The 21,962-nt window shown below is 38.1% G+C and overlaps 1 protein-coding gene and 1 pseudogene across 1 annotated transcript in view; one reads left to right on the top strand and one right to left on the bottom strand.

Moving 5' to 3' along the window:
* Erlin1 (ER lipid raft associated 1) overlaps positions 1-21,962 on the bottom strand; it is a 34,270-nt gene that overhangs the window by 3,023 nt on the left and 9,285 nt on the right. The window contains exons 6-11 of the mRNA XM_050147178.1: positions 20,682-20,807; positions 18,371-18,444; positions 13,971-14,029; positions 10,951-11,042; positions 4,063-4,152; positions 2,702-2,781 (exon numbers count right to left, since the gene is read on the bottom strand). Coding sequence (XP_050003135.1) covers positions 2,702-2,781; positions 4,063-4,152; positions 10,951-11,042; positions 13,971-14,029; positions 18,371-18,444; positions 20,682-20,807 — 521 coding nt within the window. The remainder of the gene's footprint in view (positions 1-2,701; positions 2,782-4,062; positions 4,153-10,950; positions 11,043-13,970; positions 14,030-18,370; positions 18,445-20,681; positions 20,808-21,962) is intronic.
* On the top strand, positions 103-2,695 carry LOC126504719 (zinc finger matrin-type protein 2-like; annotated as a pseudogene).

Below are 21,962 nucleotides of genomic sequence, written 5' to 3'. Positions count from 1 at the left end.
AACTTGTTGTTCCCAGAATATATGCTATGTCCCCAGGACCATCCTAGTAACACCCTCTTTGTCTTGAGTCTTTCTTGTCTTCTGTAGTGACAGAATACTTACTCTGAACTTCAACATCTTTCAGTCCCTGCATCTCCACCTTCCAGCTGATTCACATCTTCTGCCAAAACACTGCATGTAAATCTAGTCATACTGTACAACTACATTACTTCTTAAAGTGATCTGAGTGGCATTTCTCAAAATGGCATAAAATGATGACTCTTTTCAGGATAAGTTTGATCTTAATAGTAAAGTCTTTTATTTTAAAAAAGGGCACTTTATTTTTGTTTATATGTATGTTTGTGTGTGCACATGTGTAGATAGCTGTAAGGACAGAAGATAAAAGAGTCTGACTTTCCAGAGCTGAAATTGTGAGTCACCCAATGTGGGTGCTGGAAACTGAACTCTTGGACACTGAACCATCTCTTCAACCTCAGTAAGAAGATCCTGATGCTTCTCTCTGGCCAAATTCTTCTACTGTCAATTTGAACTCTTAGAGGTATGAATTTCTCATCTTGTTTTTATCTTGACAAAATTCCATTCTGTTTCTTCTGATATCTGTTTCTAAATTTATACTGGTTTCCAAAGTTCTGACAATTTACATTCCACCAACCTATTATTTCCTCTAATTTATGTCTTTCCTTTCTAAATTGATTTTTATCCTTCAAATTGCAGGATCTATTTATCAATTTCAATATCACATGAGGAAATGTGTGTGTGAGGAGAAGGCATTAAAACAGCAAGTGCTATAGGTGTGACGCAGGAAGGGCCAGGGATTCAAATGTACCATAATACATCAGACCATCTTCAACATGAAAAGTATCTTGTACTTTGTTGGGAAGATGGTGCTAGGCAGTACAGAAAAGTGAGCAAAGATGAATATAAGAGGCTCTCGGAGAAGAGACTGACAGAGAGAAAAAAGGATGGAAACCCAGTGCTGCCACTCAAATGGAAGCTTCTGCCGGCACAGGGACTACAAGGTGAACTAGAAGTCCAAGCTTGGGAAGGCAACTGTTATTACCAAGACGACCCCACATTCTGAAATGGGAGGCTACTAACTGCAATGCCTACGGCTGTGTGGTAAAGAACTCCATCAATTTCCTGGATCACATTAATGGAAAGAGACATCAACAAAGCCTGGGTATGACTGTGTGTGTGGATCAGTGAAGAACATTCTCTCTGGTCAACAAGATAGAAGAGAAGCAGAAAGACTATGATTTTGAGGAAAGGTTGGAGGAACTTAGAGAAAAGGAGGAAAAGTCCAAAGCACACAAGAAAGAACAACAAAAGGAGAAAAGGAGGGCCGAGGAGGACTTGACATTTGAGGAGGAGGATGAGATGGCAGCTGTGATGGGCTTCTCTTGCTTTGGTTCCACCAAAGGAGTTACTGAGACGCTCTCTTTGGCCTATACTGGACCTAACTGAATATGTGCTGAGGTGGGGGGCGGGTGTCACTTCTTTTTTAGGTACTTGAGAAAGTACTTAAGAGTTTTAATAGGCAGGGCTAGAGGGTGGGTGTTTGTTTTCTCCCTCTGTTGGGAGAGGGCACAGGATGTCGAAAATGCTGTGGCATATTTTGTCAGCCTCAGTATGTTACTGGAGTCACAGAATCTCTGCCCATCTGTGTTCCAAAGACCTCCCTCTTTGAGGCTGCTTTCCCCAAATTCCCCCGCATCGTTCCCTCTTCATCTATCTAGCCTGTCTGAACACTCTTCTTTTTCCTGTGTTGCTTTTGTTTTAATCTTTACTCTTGTTCAGCTTGCAACAGAAGGGTTATCAGGGTCTCCAGTACACAGGTGCTGGCGTATGCTTGCCCAGCTCATCCTCCCATCCTGCCCAGCAGTTCTCCAGCCACCTGTGCATCATGTGACTTCTGCCTGGGTCAATGTGTGTGTGGGTATGTGTGCATGATTTGTCACAAAGAGGAGACCTGAGATAGAATCTCAAAGCATTGCTGTCCTGGGGCCTAATGATCTTGGGTTCTCAGTGCATGTACCAGGAAATTAAATGGGATGAGTGTTTGGTGTGGCTTGCATCTGTTGAATTTTAAACCTTGTTTCTTCTGTTTTACTTCACTGAAGATTTCTGTTTTTGTCTTTCTTGGAAATAGGTTGTTCTTGTTTGATGAAAAAAAAGAATGAAAACAACAAAACAACCCTAAAACCAACCAAACTAACTTCACTCTGGGAGACCCTGGTTCTCAATGTTCAACATATACAATACATGACACTGACTAGGAAAAAAAAGAAAGTATCTCACCCCCAAACTGCAAGTATGTCTCTGATGGGAAATCCTCTTCTAAGTTTAGTTTCTATCCTAAAAAGCTACATATCAGGAAAGCGAGTTTAAATGAGTTTCCCTCTTTCCCTGTCATTCTCTCAAAAGATCTTCAACTTTTCAGAGCCCCTACTTACAGGACAAACGAACAGTTTTGTGACATCTGACCTGTGCTTATGCATCTGCTTATCTTTATTCCAGCTCGTTGCTTTTATAATTTCCCCACCCCCAACCAATGGGTACATGTGTCTTGCTAAATAACTGGTTGATGATGGGTTGGCCACTACCTTTTTCTGACACTGACTACAATTACTTCTACTGCATTAGAGTCCATGAAAAGCGAATGCAAACCAGTCGCTGGGGAAGTGGCATGCAAAGCAGTCACCTTGTTTGAGGTGGCGTATTTGTGTGCAGCATAATACTCGGCATCTGCTTTCGCCTTCTCTCGGGCCAGGAATGCAGCATCTAGCAAATAAGAGTCATGACAAGCTTGAGACAAAGCGAACTGTCTCTCTACTTCCTTATCTGGGTAAGAGTACCTTTTATACTGCTTAATATTTCAATTGTTGGTCTTACTTTAAGTTATAATATTAACAATTTTCAAAATCTCAATCCTCAGGTCAGCTCCTTTTCAAGGAGAATATGTTCATCATTGTTAAACAACAACTTTTTCAGTTCATTCATTTTCTGCTCTAAGTGGTTGCTTTTGCCTCTATCTCCCTCCAACTTCCCATCACCCAAAGCCTTAGCCTCCATCCAGTCAGGGTTCAGACAAAATAACCACATCTAAACATAAAAGCTCCACTCTATTTATTGCATTATTTGCATCCTCACCAAATTTAATCTGAAATCAGTTAGTACAGAGATAAACAGTTGTATATAAGTATCCTCAAGACTGTAATCTATCAAAGAGCATCAACATTAGCATAGCAAACACACTGTGATTACACAGTTTCAGACTTTCAGTTACAACAGGACCATATCTTTTCCCCAGCTAATTTGTTGTTATTACTGCTGACATGTGACAAACTGGTGGTGGTTAAGTTTATTATTTTGAACATTAAAATATTATTTTAAATTGTGTATGTATGTGTGTATGTGTTTGTGCCCATGAGAACAGTGCCTCTAGAGGCCAGAAGAAGGCATGTGATCTCCTGGAGCTGCAATTACAGACAATTGATGACTACCTGACATATGTGCATCTGCAAAATTAGTATGTGTCTTTAACCAATGAGCTATCTCCCCTGCCCTTACCTTGCACATTTTAATTTTTTTTCATTTTATTTTATGTATATGGTATTTTACCTGCACGGATCTCTGTGTATAAAAGAAGGTGTTGGATCACCCTGGGACTGAAATTTTAAACAGTTGTGAGCTACCACGTAGGTCTGGGGATTGAACCTGATCCTCTAGAAGAACAGTCAGTGCTCTTAATTACTGAGCCATCTCTCCAGATCCTTGTTTGATTTCTCAAAAAATTTTGAGGAATTTTTATACTTCATCAGAGACTAAAGTGAGAGTTTTAGTCTCCATTGTAAGAAAGGAAACGAAAGGCTGAGCTACTAGAGTCACAGCCTCAAGAAAGAGCTAGATTATAAAGTGTTTTGTTTCTTTGTTTGTTGTCTAGAGTATCAGGCTAGCTACTTCTTGCAGACCAGAATACCCTACAGCTTTCCCCCACAAGACAATAAAGAACTGGTCCTGAGGCAGAGAGGCAGTCCAGGACACTCAGAACTTCAGCCTTACCTTCAATCTCAGAAATGCGCTTTTCAGTTTCTTTCTCCATCACCTTCTGTTGAAACCGAATTTTTGCCACTTGTGCAATCTTCTCTGCCTCTATAACATAACAAAGACACATACTCAGAATCAGCAGTACATGGTCTAGCATTAATTACATGTGGCTTTATGGCTAACAGTTTCCGAGGTTTTATCTGTTCTAGAAATAACTCGAGAGGAGGAATTCCTTTCTTTCTCTAATGTCCTATGTTGGTAGTTCAAGCTTTGTGGGACGGTTACAAAAGGGTAACAGTTTCAGTCTTCTATGAGACTATAAAGCAATGGTTCACAAACTAATGGTAAAAAAAAAAAAAGGCACAAAAATGGAGCAATACAAACCCATGGCAACACAGGACAACCATATAAAGTGGCATGAGAAAACAGGATAATGGAAATTAAACCAAGAAGATATTCTGTAGGAAATAATGGACATGAGCTGGTAGGGATAAGCCAGAAAACATAACAAAAGATACATAAATATAAATGAAAAAACTACAGAGAGAATACAGAGCCAGACAAGAGAAAACAATAAAGCCTGTGTTGTAAGCTAAACAGTCGAGTTTTAATATATTCTAGGATCTACTAGTAAGTTGCCATCAAGAATATGACATAAGGAAAAGAATATCAAATGAATAGTCTTACTGATGTAAAGACAAAGCGGAAATTAGTCACTCAAGGAAACAAGTGTTCACAGTGAGCACAGCAGCTGCCACATCCAAGTACACACAGGAAAACTAAATACTTTTAGTTAAACCTTTGTCCAAACCAAAGCCCCCAGGACCAAACAAGAAAAACTAATTACACTTGAAATTCTATCACTGTAATTCTTTAAAAAACACTCTCAATTTTCCTTTCAGCCAAAGATGAGGAGGACATGTGATTCTCTATGGTCACAGGTTTCTCAACTGAAGATTCAATCAAACACAGATTGAAGATACTCAGAAATTTTAAAAAATGTGTGTACTGAACATGAACATTTTTTTCTTGTCACCATTCCCTGAATGATGGCAACTATTTACATAGTACTTTAATTTTTAACAGGTATAAGTAACCTAGATATGATTTAAAGAATATGACAGAATGTACCTAAATTAGATGAAACACATTTCATTTTCTTAAATACCTGTAGACACCATGGTGTGGAACCCCAAAGGTTCCAAGAAATACTTTAACATACTTCATCTCTAACTTCTGGCGAAGAACATGTAACAGAGAGAAAAATTCCAAATAGTTTAATTTTTTTTCAGGAGGCAGTATCCTTTAAAATTATCCCAGAACCTAGCAGAGAGAGAATCAATCTGTATTACACTAACTTAAAAAAACACCCTACGGGCTGGACATTTAAAGCACAAGCTCAAGATACACTACTCTCCATTACATGGGAAGAAACCAAGGAAAAGCGTGACCTGACTTGGAGCTCCAGAAAAGTGGGAGTAGACAAATGAAAAAAATTCCTTTAAGTAACACCTTAAACTGTTACACAAAACATAACAAATTTGTCTTTAAATGCACAGCAAGTTTATAAGACGGAATGAAAGTCTTCAAGTGGCACAGCTAAAGAAGAGCTGAGGTTGTACGGCAGCAATTCTGGGGCGGTTATTCACCACAGAGAGAAGCACTTGGGCAATGCTCCACACAGGCCTAGACAAGGCCTTGCACATCCCAACTCACTCGAATAAAGCCAAGACCTCTAGAGGCTTCAACTCGAGAGAAACGAGCACTAAAGAACTTTACCTGCTAGCCTCACGAGAGCTGGAGAACTGAACAGAGCTACTTTAAAAGTAGGAGGATTTTAAAAGCAGAATAACTACCCAAAAAGAATCATTGGTTTGGTGGCAAGTTTGTAATCACATTCAAGAGGCCAAACAAAAATGTATCAGTATTGCCAATATGATAAGAAAAACTAAATTTAGTTTGTTACAGAACTGTAGGCTCAAGTACATCGAGGATAAAAGGAGAGCACTTTTGATTAATGAAGGCTAAACCAGCTTAGCCTTCACCAGAAAAACAAAACAAGAAAACAACCAACTAGCAGGGAAAAGTGAACCATCTGAAGCAAAGGGAAAGGTCACACTTTCAAATTGAATGAAATGTTGACTATAAAAGTCGTTAGTACTAAGGAGAGTAAGCAACGACAAGATAAAAACAACATGAAAACAGACGACAGAGCAACAACAGCAGGTGAGACTGGAGAACAGGGATGGGAATTAAAGCATCTCCAAGTATTTTTCCAGAAGAGGATGGAGAATATTACTTTAGATTTTACTGATTCATATAAACTTAACATTTCACAAGTGATGACTAGTTGTACATTCCAGAAACAGAATGTAAACCTTCCAGTCAAGTAAAAGAAAAAAAATGAATAAAGACAACTCACAATGGAAAAAGAAGTAGAGGAAAAAAATGTGTGGTAAATTGCATATAATTGAGGGATAACATACAAATCTAAATACAGTAGCAACTACAGTAAATATAAAAGGACTAAAACTCACCAGTTAAAAGACAGATTCTCACATTGGATAAGATAACAAAATCCAGCTATATGCTGTTTATAAGAGACATACCTAAAACATAATGACATAGAAGAGTTGAAAGTAAAAGAACAGGAAGATACACCAAGAAATAGCCAAGAGAAATCCAACACAGCTATGTATCATCAGACAGCGTAAATCTTATGCCACACAATATGTTTAGGGATAAAAAATGCTATTATAAACCAGTAGGAAATCTCCAGAGAAATTAACGATCCTGAAGTTAAATGTCTTTCATTAGAGAGACTCAAAATAAAGAAAAAATTGTAAGTCATTTTTAAGAAATTTTAACACAATGTTCTCAGTAAACTGATAGTACCAAAAGACAAAAATGAGAAGGACATAGAAGATGCAATCAATCGCCATAGAAGCCTGCATCCAACAAATGGGGACTATATATAGTCAGCCCTTTCTAAGACAACTAGGGCATTTACAGAAAAAAGCTGCAGAGAAAATTTCAACACAACTCAATCATCCATACAACAGATGTTATCCTTTGTGACACTGAAAATCTCTCAAAACTCACTGAGCCAAAAACTAAAGAAGTAATATATATAACTCATGGATTAATAATGAAATTATAAAGGAAATATCTTAAAGAAAATTGAATACATATAAGCAAAAGAACCACCACCAAATCCCCCAAGACCAAAGCAGTACTCTGAAGGAAATTTATTCTCCTACATGCTTCCACTAAAAACAAACAAAAAAACAAAAAAGAAAAAACTGAAAGTCAATGAATTAAGCATCTCATGTTAGATTTAAAAAAAAAAAAAAAAGAACCAATGAGTAAATTCAAAGTATGCATAAAAAGGAACTAACAAAAATTCACAGAGATATAACTGGAAAGAGAGCATAAATCAAGTCAAAACTAAAAAGCAGTTCTATGAAAAATAAGATCAAAACTAACCCAACAAAAAGGAATGTACAACCAAAAAACAAAGGAAGGTAGACTACAGCGGATGTGTTCAAAGCTACAGTGAATTCTGTAAATCCATTTCCCCATTTGAAGTATTATATGACTAAGACAATTTTCAACAAAAATAACATTTCTAAGCCTTAAAAAGAAATGAATAACGGAATAAATATATGTAATAGAGAAATGAAATTAGGTTGGATGTTACCACAAGTACAAACAAGTAGCACAAACCATATTAAAGCAAAATGCTTTATGGGTTCCATGAAACCCATGAAAAGAAACAATATATATCATATACAAAATGTTCCAAAAGTAAGCGCTCTTCAGGTCATCCTGAAGTTGGAAGAAACAATGCACACAACAACACACAAACTCCTAACCTCAAACAAAATACAAATAAGCAAACGCAATAGTTTATAAGAAAAGAAAACTAAGTAGATCTCACTTGTAAAAATTCGTAAAAAATTATCAGCAAACCTTACAAGAGATTATGGTGAACCTTCCATATCATGACTGGGTGGGTTACTTAACAGAGCAACAACAAAATCCAGTAATATAACATCTAACAATAGAATCTACCATATTAGTAACTTGAAAATCATATGTTCAATTCAACACACACACACACACACAACTTAGTTTTAACAGTAATCTCTTTTTTTTTGGTTTGCAGAGGGTTTCTCTCTGTAGCTTTGGAGCCTATTCTGGAACTCATTTTGTAAACCAGGTTAGCCTTAAACTCACATAGATCCACCTGCCTCTGCCTCCCGAGTGCTGGGATTAAATGCGTGTGCCACCACCATCATCTGGCTTTAACAATAATTCTTAATAAGGGCTTTTGGCAAGCAAAGAACAAACAGAAGGAAACTCCATTGAACAGTCAATGTTAAGACAGCAAATGTTGCTGGAACTATTTAGAGATAAAACAAAAGTCCTGCTCCTGTGTATGCTGTATAAAAGGCCATAGCTTAGAGCAGTGAGACAAGAAATGAAGGGTGTGATGTTTATATCCAGAAGAAAACAGAATTACTGATATCTAATGACAACATGATTAATCACAGGGAAACCAAAGATGCTGTTAAGAATACTAGCATTTTCAACAAGGCTGCTAACTAAAAACCAATAGCATATCTACCAAAAAAAAAAAAGTGATAAGCTAGAAAAAGTGCCTTTGTAAAAGAGTCTACTTATTACAGAAACAAAAAACTTTAAAAAAGCTACACAGGAATGAACTGCTCCCCCCCCCCCTTTGAGTTAGGGTTTCTCTGTGTAGCCCTGTCTGTCCTGAAAGTCGTTTTGTAGACCAGGTTGGCCACAAACTCAGAGCATCTGCCTGCCTCTGCCTCCTGAGTGCTGGGACTAAAGGAGCATGCCCCCACACCCAGCACCAAGGAAACAAATTTCTAATAAATTTCAGGGACTTTAAGGATATTATACCCCTCCCTGCCTTTCCAGCTTTCATGCGTATGTGGGCACGTGTGTGAACACATGAATGTGGGTGCACAGGCACGTGGAGGTCATCTTTGGTGACTCTTCCATTTGTTAAGGGTGGGTCTCTAAATGAACCTAGAGCTTGTCTATAAAGCTAGTCTTCCTAGCCAGCCTGCTCTGAGATTCCCCTACTTTATGAGACTGGGATTAAAAGTGACCCACGGAGCCCACTCTAGATTTTCATGTGTTTCTGGTATTCAAAATTGTAGTCTTCAAGCTCACATTTTACACCCTGAGTCATTTCCCTAATCCTAAATTATGATACTTTTAAAAAGACATTTCTCATAAATAGAAATATGGGATTTGTAAGACTCAGTATTAAATATTTCCATTCTCTTCAAATCAGTGTATATTCAATGCAATTCCAACAAAAATCCCAACAGATTATTTTACGGAATTGAGTTGGTCCTTAGAGTTTCATAACTGAATACACAGGGGCTAGTTAGTCCAGGCTAACTTCAGGAATAGTTAAGAATAGTCAACAATTACAACCAACAGGAACAGCTAAGGGAAAAAGTAACAGGGATACTTCAGAATGAGGAGTTAAAACAGAGATCTTAAGATAAAAACAAATTACATGTAATATCTTACTGTATAACATAAATGGCATTCAAAAAGAGGAAATAATGAACTAATTAATACTCTGAGATAACTTGATTGCCATTTGAAAAAAGTAAAGCCGAATCTCTGTCACATTAAACATTAATATAAATCCCTTATGGATTAAAGGTCCATACACAAAAAAACCCAGAAATTTAAATACTTTGAATAAAATTGGTACCTGTGGAGGCAAAAGAACTTGTAAACAAGATAAGGCAGAAACCACTGAATTTTTGATGAACTAGACTATGTGAAAATCAAATTTATATAACTCAAAGAAAAGATAATTTGCAGTACATAAATATGGGGAAGGATCATGACTCAAACACAGAAAGAACACCATAAACCAGCCTTAAAAAAAGCCTTCAAATAACTGGCTTAAGATACTAAAAGGTTAATACACCTTAGAGGGAAAAGAAACCCAATAAGCAATTTTACCAATAATCAGAGATATTAAAATTGAAAATATATGTTATACTGTCTATCACTGAACTGACAAAACAAATGTTTGAAGTATGGTAACTCCAAAAGGTGATGAGGACATAAAGGAGAATTCAATACAGCAGTACAGAAACCAGAATACAATGCTGAAGACAGACAAGATGGAGGAACCAGGGAGAGAATAGTTTGGCAGCAAGAGCAACCTGAACATATGCACACACTGTGATTCAGCAGTTCTGCTCTGAGGAATGTTCTCTACAACAACCTACCCCAAAATACCCTTTTCTCTTGACTTCCAATCTAGTATGAACCAATAGATTACAAATTACAACAAAAATGAATTACTAGAAAAGTAAAATTTAAAACATAAAATTATAAGCTCTTAAATTATTAGATTTGACATTTAAAAACTTAAGTGTGTGAAGATGCTTTAAGATCTTAAATTCTCTCAGTAGTTGGCCTGTTTCATGTGGTTCAGGAAAATAAGCTGGAGACAGGAACTGTCCTATGCCCCCATGCTGAACCATACTACTCTAGGAAAACTCCTGCATGTGTGCAGAGACACTGAAAAGGACAGCCACACAGCATGCTATAGTAATACAAACTAGAAAGTAACTCTTCAGCAGTTCACCAGAATGAATTATGTTACAAACTGAAAATTAAGTGGGCTACACTTCATTACCTACTGGCTTTGCTTACTTTTAAATTTAAGGACATCTAGATATACAAAGAAGTTTCTGGAATTCTCCACTTAACATAATGCTGTCTTGAATCCCCTCATTATCAAACAAGAAACTGATAAAAAAAAAAAAAAAAAACAGGACAAAGTCACAGTACCTATAGTCAGAGACATTCATCACAAATAAATCCAAGTACCTATAACTGCCCTTTTCCTCTCTGTCTCAGCTTCTTTCTCCACAACCTTCTGTTTCTGTGCAGCTATAAGAAGTTTTGTCTTCTCTGCTTCCCTGCAAAGTAAAACATACAAATCAGAAAAGGTTCTGCCTTTTCCTTCCTCCCTCTTCCCTCTTTCTGGTTCTGGGGATAAAGCACAGTAACATGCAGGTTTGAAAGTGTGGTTCAAACTTCTCGCATGTGACCCTTCTGAACAGGGACAGAGAGGGGGGAGGAGGAAAAAGGAAAAAACAGGAGGGGCGTGAGAGATGGAAGGAGGGAAGGAGAGAACCCATATAACTCATTTGTAGAAACGTTCATATCTAAAGTTTAAGATACCCTGATCCTTGAATAAACAGCATTTCTATTAGCAGCTCAGATTCATAACCGACCTCCCAGCTTGATACTTTATGCATTATACTCTTAAAGTACAGCTCTAAATGAAACAGGAGAAATAAAACTGCACAACCGAAGAGACTAGGAACACAAAGGATTCAGGATACACTACAAAGAAGTACTACTATTCCCTTGGACACTTGCTATATTCTCTGGCTGTGTGTGTTTGAGTGTATATATGCACTCACATGCATGCGTGTGCCCTGAGGACTTAATTCAGCCTTGTTTATGTCAGGCAAACAAGCACTCTGCCACTCTGCCACAAGTCACATCCCTGGCCCTCATCTATTGTATTCCTGGTTTTTGTAATTATTTTAATTTAGCATCATCTCTTATTTCTTCCCAACAGCCAAAATTTCTAAAGTTGTTTGTTTCTTCTTTTCATATATACTCTATGAGAATATTGCTATTTCAAAGATTGTAAGTATCATCATAAAGAGGTCCTCTAAAACACTTATAAATTGATTATAACTTCTTTCTAATCAATTTTAGAGACATAAAAAAGAAAGATACCAGCCAGGTGGTGGTGATACATACCTTTAATCCCAGCACTTGAGAGGCAGAGGCAGATCTATCTCTGTGAGTTCAAGGCCAGCCTGGTCTACAGAGTAAGTTTGAAGACAGGCTCCTAAGCTACACAGAGAACCGCTGTCTCAAGAAATTAAAAAATAAAAAAAAAGAAAAAGAAAAAAATAGGGAAGATACCTAGACATCAACTCAGATTCAGGTAAGACCTCCCTACAGGCAATGTGTAAAGACCTAGATTTGATTATCACAAAAACAAAACAAAAAACCCTAAGTTTTATACCAAATAGGTATATACTCATTAAAAAAAAAAAACCTTTAAAAAATATGTATGGGGGCTGGAGAGATGGCTCAGATGGTAAGAACACTGATTGTTCTTCCAGAGGTCCTGAGTTCAATTCCCAGCAACCACATAATGGCTCACAACCATCTGTAAAGAAATCTGGTGCCCTCTTCTGGCCTGCAGGCACACACGCAGACAGAACACCGTAAATAAAATAAATAAATAAATAAATCTTTTAAAAAAAATATGTATGGGTGTTTTGTCTGCCTTCTTGTCTGTACAAAGTGTTTGCAGTGCCCATAGAGGCCTGAAGAGGGCACTAGATCCCCTAGGATTGGAGTCAGAGACAGTGGTGAACCACCATGTGAGTGCTGGGAATTGAACCTGGGGCATCTAGAGGGGCAGTCAGTGCTCTTAACTGCTGAGTCATCTATCCAGCCCCAAGGTTATCTCTTCTTACCATAAGGTAACAAAAGGGGCATTCTTTTCAACACTGTTTAATTAATATTTCATTCAAGGCTCCATTCATAATGGTCTGTCAGATACTTTAGGCCTTAGCCAAAGTTTGTTGCCCCAACGTTGCAAATGAGACTTTGGGTGACTACCCAAGTAGCCTGTTATCTCTATCATTTCTTGCAACTTTTGGAAGTTGCTTGATTGCACTTCCTATTTACTGGGGTAATATTGTTTCCTTTCTCAGGTCTTTGATGGGACTGAAGACTAGATAGTCATAGTTACTTTCCTCTTGTTTTTAATGAGACTTAGACTCCTTAGGATAGAATAACTATTGAAACATTTAGCATATGTTTCTTGTTTGATGTTGTTCATGCTGGTTGTAATTAATTTTTATGTATGTTTTTGCTTCTTCTTTTCCCTGGACAATACTTGGAGTTTGGGTTAAGGCTTCACCCCAGCCCCTGGTATCCATATACCCAAAGAGTCTGGAATGTTTGGGTGGAACATTCCATCCCAAGCCCCCTCCCTTGGGAGTTGCCTCAGTTCAGACTCTACCCCCAAGAAAACCACCCAAACGATGACCCCTCTTCAGAGATGCTCAAGACCACACCCACAGGGTATTTAAACAGCAACCCAGAGAATAAACACATGGTTTTCTGGTCTTCCTTCCCTGTTCCCTCTTCGGGGGCTGAAATGCCACCCAGGAAAGCTGGTATCCATTAAACCTGGGCTTTTTCTAATTCAGTTTGATTTCGTCTGATTCAGATTATTGTGTTGGCAGAGAGGTTTATCGGGCTGCAAAAAACTTTTTATTTGGTATCTGTTCTTATTGTATACAGTTTTGTATTAGGCCTAGAACTCTCTTATTTAGACAAAAGGGGGAAGTGTTGTAGGAAGGAACTCCTTCAACCAATAGTCTTTTAAGATACCGGCCCACTTTGGGCATGGTCTCCTGTACTATAAGCAGATGAAAAGCATGGCTCTTTTTTTCTGCTGGATTTGGCTCCAGTTCCCAGCACACACTGAGGACTGCGGATTGCTTCCCTTACTGTGAGTTTATCCCCAAATAAATAAACCTTTGTTATACTCCATTCCAGGCTATTGTGCAACTCTGATAAAACTATAATTAATCATTTCACAGCAAACTGTATCTCTGAGGACTGTTCTGGAAATGTCCATAAAGAGAAACCTAGTAAGTATTTGCTGGGCATTAAGATACAAAAAGTAACATGACTAACCAATCTCAGACCGAGCATTTTCCTTCCACATTTTCCCTAGACTGCTATATTAAAATGAAAATAGCTCTAAAGAGAAATAATAGGAGTCCATGAGTGTTACTCACATTAATTCAAAATTTCTTCGTATGGCTTCTGGGATTTTGGGTTTTGTAACACGTACAGCCTAAAAAAAGAAAAAAAAAAAAGGAAAGTCAAATATATATGAAAAATGGTCTTTAAACCAGGCATGGTAGAACACACACATCATCCAAGATGAAGACAAGAGGATCAAGAGGGTGTTCAAGCTCATATTGGGCTACATGGGCAGACCTACCAAAAAACAGCAACTCCCAACAGAGGCAGCAACAAAAGTGTTTAACCATGCCTCCTAAAGATGAGCTCCTCAGATGAGCCTAGAGTAAATGACAACTGTAACACAGCTCCCCACTAATTTGCATAGGGATCCCACTAGCAAATCTACTTTGTACGTTGTCACACCAGTTTACTTAAATGGGGTCTAACCTCAAGAGAAAGCCACCTTACTCATGGAGGAAATAAACCAGTTAAGTTTTCCTTAGAAGACAGTTTACAAGGCTCTGTAGTTGGACAATTTTGCTTTCCATTTCAAACTTGCAAACCAAAGAAAGAGAAGTCAGTCAAAGGAACAAGGCTGAGGGGTAAATTAGGTTAAGAGCATGTGAAAATTCCAGTCAGTAAGTACAACTAAATACCATGTCTGGCAAGAAAAAGATCACTGCCGAAAGTTGGAATGTGTTGTACTGGGTGTAAATGCAGCCCAAAGCTGTAGACAGCAGTTCTCAACCTGGCTGTGATTCTTTAAGGGTTACTTATCAGATATCCTGCATATGAGATACCGTGATTCATAACAGTAGCAACATTATGAAGTAGCAATGAAATAATATTATGGTTGGGGTCACCATAGCATGAGGAACTGTACTAAGGGTCGCAGCAGTTGAGAACACGGCTGTAGTTAATAAATGGCAACCGAGAGCTGGCACTCTTTCTTTCTAGAGTCTCACTTAGAACAAAGTTTCCCTGTATTTGTAGACATTCTTTATTGTTGTTCTAATCAAAGTGAACTTTGGCATAATTCGAGTATCTACTTGGAATGTGGTCCTTTAGAAGGCTGACTTCCCTACACTAAGAACTTATCTCTGGAAGCTTTTGCATTTACTAACTAAACATCCTGCACCTGCCACTGATAGATAATGCACGCACCTAAGTCAACTGGCTAAATGTTCAAGTAACAAAGCATTTAAGCACATGAATCTTATTTTTTTTTAATTTCAAAACTTTCAATTTTTTAAAAAAAGTTTTTACATTTATCGCTGAGTCATTTCACCAGTCCATAACTTTCAACAATTCTTTCTTTCCCAATTCACTCAGGGTTAATCTCTTAACCCTATCTACAGTAAAACAACAAAAACAACAACAGAACTCTATCAGTCTCTAAACTGGTGGTACAGATCAAGGAAAGACTATTTTAAAAGACTACAAAAAATTCATAAGCATTTGCTTAAGTATTTTATAAAATGGAGGAATTCTCTACTGTTGTAGAAAAAAAAAATCATAAGGGGATTTCTGTCCCTAAGAAATAGCATCCTGGGTGGGATCCCCAATAAAAACAGAAGCAGCATTAGTCACACTTTTGATGACCTAAAAAACCTCCACCTGTGAGAGCTGGAGAGATGTTCAATAGTTAAGAGAGCTAGAGGACCCAGGTTTGATTCACATGGAGACTCAAAACTAGCTAGGAATGTTGGTCCCAGAGCATCCAGAAGTCTTCCTTGTGGTGCAGAGGCATACATGCTGGCAAAACATCCGAATACATAAGTAATTTCTTAATTATAAAAACAAATAACCAACCTTTACACAGCTCTAGAAGAAAACCACTTATTTCCTCATTTAAAAACAAAACTAAAGGGGCTGGAGAGATGGCTCAGAGGTTCTTCCAGAGGACCGAGGTTCAGATCCCAGCACCCTGCAGCTCACAACTGTCTGTATATAATTACAGTTCCAGAGGATCTGATGGCCTCACACCAATGCACATAAAAATTATATTTAAGATACAAACAAACAAACCCTAAAATATCAAACAAACAACACACCTCTCTTCTTTGCTCAACTGTCACTATTTACTGGTAGAAACACCTCAAAAAGAACAGGATGGAGGTAAGCAACTTCTTCATTCTGTCTGTGAAATCTCTTCCAAGTTCCCTACTACCATAATCAGGACAGAGAGATCACCAATTGTTTTCTCCAGGGAGGGGCCCAAGAACCTCATGAAAGTTGGCAGTGGCTTTCAAAGAACAAGCACGGAATACTTTGTAATCTGTAAGTATAATTCATCATGTAAAATGAGTGATAAACTCCCAAACTATTGGCTGAGGTTGGTGGATGTATCCTCTCTAACCTAAGGCAGAGGTGGAGAAAATCAAGTATTTGCTCCTGTCTTTGGAGAAGTACAGGTATTTTGGGTTAAGTCACATCTGCCTTGGTGGAATCCTCATTTTATTCTTGCTTAGAGGGCTCAGAGAGATGATCTAAGGCAGTGGTCCTCAACCTCTGGGTTGAGACCCTTTTGGGGCTGCATATCAAATATTTGCATTACTATTCATAACAGCAAAATTACAGTTATGAAGTAGCAACAAAACAGGGAAATTTTTCAATGACTTCATGATTGTCAAACACTTTAGCAACAGCTCCTCAAAAATGACCTTGGAGATCCATGTCCCTCAGAGCAGAAGTCACAGCTCCCAGTGAATGGGCTTTTTGCTCACTGGCTTCAGAAAAATGTCTCCATCCAAAGAACCCCCAATATACCAATAATAGGGAAAGGGGAGCTATTGCTACTTGGATGCCATATACCTTCTGGGAACAAGCGCTTCAGACAAGGCTATTATGGCTCTGATTCGGCCAGGAAAACTGCACGTGACCCAACCCAATCCTTCTCCTTACTGGAATTGGCTTGATGGGCCTGAACAGTAGGAACAGGTGAAAAGAATATCTTGTCTGCGCCTAGACAAATCTCCATGGCCAGGATCAACAAAACCCTTTAAGGTCTGCAAACAGAAAAATAGTTTCCAAATGTAGGTAGCTAGTCTTTGGATGCTAAAGCAGAGCTCATAAGTCCATGATAGGGATTTGACCAGAATGACAACCACCTTAACATTGTCCCTATCATGATTTAGGACCATGGAAAGATCTGGTACAGAGATGGCTAAAACAGTGTGATAGTTTCTTTCTTTTACAATAAATTCTATGAGCAAATACAGTTTCTCAAACTTTCCAGTGAGATAAGTCTACCTCTCATCCAAGGCCCACAGGCATATTACCCACTGTGATCTTGTTACTCTGGAATGGCTGCTTGGGGGCTTACTGGGGAGGAAAATGGCATGCTAGGCCTCTCTTTAGACTGCCTGGGTTTACCTGGCTCTGCTGGTCTAAAAGGGGTAACTGCAGAGGCAGACAATGAACTAAGTCCTTTTTAGGTACCCATAGGTCACCTAAACCCATGGCAACCTGGTTGAGCCTGATCTCAATATCCACAACATAATTCCTACATCTAAGGCTCATGGAGCATTGCAGAAAAGGGGCAGAAAGACTGTAAGAGCCAGAGGACCAGGAAATCTGCTGTGAGATCAAGAATAGTCCAGGGTATCCAGCGTCTTCACTCTCAGTAAGAGAAGGAAATAAAAGGAATACAAACAGGAACACAAGAAGTCACTGTAACTCCAGTTCCAAGTGATCTGACTCCCTCTTCCAGTCTGAGGACACCAGGCACATACATGGTGTACAGACATACATGCAGAAAAATAACACCCATATGTATACATTAAAACAAAAATCCAAAGCACAGCAAATCACCTAATCAATAACTGGGGTGATAAACTGAATAGAGTTCTCATAAGATATCCATCCAACAAATACAGAAAATACACTTTGACAAGGGTACCCACTCTCTTATACCTTTACTTAATATAGTGCTCCACGTCATACCTTTTTAAAATTAATTTCTTAATTAATTCTTTATTAATGTGCCGATTTTTGTTTTGTTTAGAGACAGGGTTTCTCTATGTAGCAGCCCTGGCTGTCCTGGGACTCATTCTGTAGACACTCTCAAAGCAATCACTGTCTAATGGACAATTCATACTCTGCCACATTTATTTTGTCAAGAACTGTTGTTTAATTCTTACATTTGAGCTCCTTTTTCATGATGTTATTGAAGGCAAGGTATACTTTAATACTGGTTAATAACCATTACTGTGTTTAAAAAGAACTCATATTTGGTAGAAATATGAATTTAGTTCTTCATAAGAGCTTTGAATTATCCTCCTAAAATTCACCAGAAAACATCACTCAGCACACTTCTCATTTCCACAGGGACACAAGTCAAATTACCACAGTGATTTGATTAAGTAACTGCATAACCAACCACATGGAAGTATTCAACTGGAAGCTCTAAAAACTTCCCCAGAATGTCCCTAGAAATTCCGGAGCTTACCTGGATCGTGAGACCTGGGGCCATGACATTTAAGTCCTTCTGCAGTGCCTGCTTCAGGTTCTCATCTATTTGATCTGTTTTTTCAAGTCAAGAACAACAAATCTCATGATATTCGGTTATTTTTAATCAACACCAGAACAGATTCCAGTCTTGTTCTTTAACAGAGCTTAAACAACTGACAAATAAAATATATACTAAGTCTAAATGAGATGAATACAAAGCATTTTTCTTCTTAAGAAATTACCTATTAAGAACTATGATAGACAGCCATTCTAAGTTTACCCCAAGATGTTTATTCAGTAAGTTCAATTTAACTTTGGATCAATGTATTTATTGGATAACTTACATTTTTACTGAATTAATAATTATTGGCTAAAAGCAGTTTTTGAATAAATATATTTAGTTTCTTAATGCATGCCTTATTCCTTTGATAGCTCAGATTGGTCTAAATTTACAATCCCCTTTGCTTCCTAGGTGCTGGGATTGTAGATAAGCCATATCTGTGCTATGTATCTTGATTCTCATAATGTAATTTTTTAAGTAAATCTTTATCCAAATAACTCTATGTCTTTTCTGTTGATTACCACCTTGTTATCACTTTGGATTAAATAAAGGTAAGTTACACCATAAAGAGCCTTAACTTTATTGATCTTACAATGGATGAACTTTTATCACGTCAAGGGTAGTTTCACCATTATTAAAGCAACAAATCAAGCATTGCAGCACCTGTCAATCATCAAAAGCAAACAATTGATTTAATTATATTTTATTTATTTTGTGTAGAGCCTGGAGATTGAACTGAGGTCATCAGGTTTCATTGCAAGCCCCTTTACTCACTAAGCCATCTTGTCAGCCCCTAGTTGGTAAACTTTAAATTGATTAATTATTCCCATACCTCACTCTGAGAAATAAACTAAGAATTCCAGGAAGGAGAGGTGAACACTAAAGGTGACAAACCCAATTCCCTGGTCAGAGATAATTTCATTATCTCAAGTGAAACTTTTACAGGCCTGGGACTGTAGCCCTTTGGAGTCTGGATCTGGACAGGACTCCCAACACCATGCCAGAACTAGTAAAAGGTGCCATACTGCCTGTTTATACAGTGTGGTTTGTGCTCAGCACTAGTTTTCCTGAGGGAGCCTAGACATTTGTTAAGTAGTTGGCAGAGAGTGTCTATATGATCAACCCCAGTGAAATCTGCTAGGTGCTGAGTGGCTAATGAGCTTGCCCAGCAGTCAATATTTCATATGTGTTTGTACCTTGTTACTAAGGGAGGTAAGCACACCCTGGGTGACTCCACTACCAGAGGATTCTACATGTGGTTTTCTTTTGACTTCATCATTACAACTTTTACTTTTGCTAGTTTTTATCTGTATCCTTTATATGAAATAATCATAGTTGTAAATACAACTACATACCAAATCCTTCCTGTCCTCCTAACAAATCCTGAATTCCAAATGCATGGAAGTGGATCTTAAGAAACACCCTTGTCTTAGTGTCTATTGCTATAATAAAACACCATGACCCAAAGCAACTTGAGAAGGAAAGGGTTATTTCACCTCACTTACAGCCCATCGCTAAGGAAGTCAAGGCAGGGCAAGAACCTGGAGGCAGTAACAGAAGCTGAAGCTCCAGAAGAACACTGTTTAGTGGTTGGCTCAGTCTGCTTTGATAAAGCACCCAGGACTGTGAGCCAAGGAGTGGCACCACCCATAATGAGCTGTATACTCCCACATCAATCATCAATCAAGAAAATACTCCATAGGCTCACCCACAGGCCAATCTGGTGGGGTCATTTTCTCAACGGAGGTTGCCTTTCCCAAATAACTCTAGTTCGTGTTAAGCTGATATACAACTAGCCAGCATACTCCCAAACATATACTTCTAAGCTTTAATAAAGTATAGTGAAAACAATATAGCGTGTGAAGATTTTCTAATTCCTACCAAGTTATATAAGAAATTATCATTTATGTGGTGTGGTGGTTCAAGCCTTTAATCCCAGCACTTGGAAGGTAGAAGCAGGCTAATCCCTGTAAGTCTGAAGTCAGTCTGGGCTATATAGTAAGACAGTATCTCAGAGAGAGAAAGAGACAGAGAGACAGAGACAGAGACAGAGAGAGAGAGAAGAAAAAAGAAACAAAGAAATTATTACTAACTAAAAACAAAGTATTTTAGAGATGCTTGCTCTATTAAAAATTCAGAGAAAGTGCTCAAATGGCCCAAGGTTTACTAACATTACAGCATTAATATTTAAGTTAAAAATATTCCTAATCATTGTCTATTTATATATTTAAAACAAATTAACACTTACCAAATAATTCTATGTAAACTTCTTGAAGTGTGTGGGCACTGCAAAACTGGTTCAGCTCATGGTGGATTTTATTGAAGATTAAAGTCTTGTCATAATCTGCAGTGTAGTTCCTCACAATGTCAAACACTGAAGGAGAATACAACCCATGTTTGTTTCGCTCAACAATGACCCAAGTATCTTGAAATTCAGCAATAATAAAGTGATTTATTATCCATGAGGAAAACTATCAAAATAGTAAAAACATAAAGCACAACTCACAGACCTTACACTTTTTGGGCTCAATTTAACACATTTTCTTACATTTACAACATTAACAGAAGACCTCAAATTCCATACTAGGAAGGGACAGATTGTCGACACTAAGGAAGGAATGACACAGTCAGATGTGTACTGGTGCAGCAGTGTGAAGAGGAACTGAGAAGTAGGAAAGTACAAGCTGTAAAGCAAAATTGTAGTTAAGAGATAAAGACTGACCAGGCAGTGGTGGCGCATGCCTTTAATCCCAGCACTTGGGAGGCAGAGGCCGGCTATGTGAGTTCGAGGTCAATCTGGTCTACAAAGCAAGTTCCAGGACAGGCTCCAAAGCTGCACAGAAAAACATCTGTCTCAAAAAGCCAAAAAGGAAGAAAAGAGAGAGACCGAACTGAAGAACAGCAAGAGTAAAAGGAAGCTGCTGCAAATATAAACATATGCAATTTTAAAATATATAAAAATGTGTAGAATTTTTTAAAAGGTGATTTTTACTGAGCAGACTTTATGGAGATCAGCATTTTAACTATCACAGAACTCAGCTGTGTCACTCCCTGGGTATTCCTGAAGGATCTTCTTCAGCTTCCACGCATATTGCTGTGCTATTCACAGCAGTCAGAAGATGGATCTAGACTAGGTGTTCATCAACAGACAAATGGATTTTTTAAAGTGAAGTGTATATACACAATAAAATTTTACATAGGTGTAAATTAAAATGAAAATATGACCTTTTCATGATAGATGGAATTGGAAACTACTATGTTAAGTGAAATAAGCCAGACTCAGAAAGAAAAACACTGCAAATTTTCTCTCATACTTAGAACCTAGATTAATATTGTACATGCGTGTGTATGTATGTGTGTGTGTGTTCATACAACTAGAAAGATGATCAAGAGGATGCCGGCGCACGCCTTTAATCCCAGCACTAGGGAGGCAGAGGCAGGCGGATCTCTGTGAGTTCGAGACCAGCCTGGTCTACAGAGCTAGTTCCAGGACAGGCTCCAAAGCCACAGAGAAACCCTGTCTGAAAAA

This window comes from Alexandromys fortis, unplaced genomic scaffold (genome assembly GCF_014885135.2).
Source record: "Alexandromys fortis isolate MF-2015 unplaced genomic scaffold, M_Fortis_MF-2015_v1.1 scaffold_16, whole genome shotgun sequence".
In the NCBI taxonomy this organism is placed as follows: domain Eukaryota; kingdom Metazoa; phylum Chordata; class Mammalia; order Rodentia; family Cricetidae; genus Alexandromys; species Alexandromys fortis.
The sequence above is the reverse complement of the archived record's forward strand: the minus strand, read 5'-3'. Positions and strand labels throughout refer to the sequence as shown.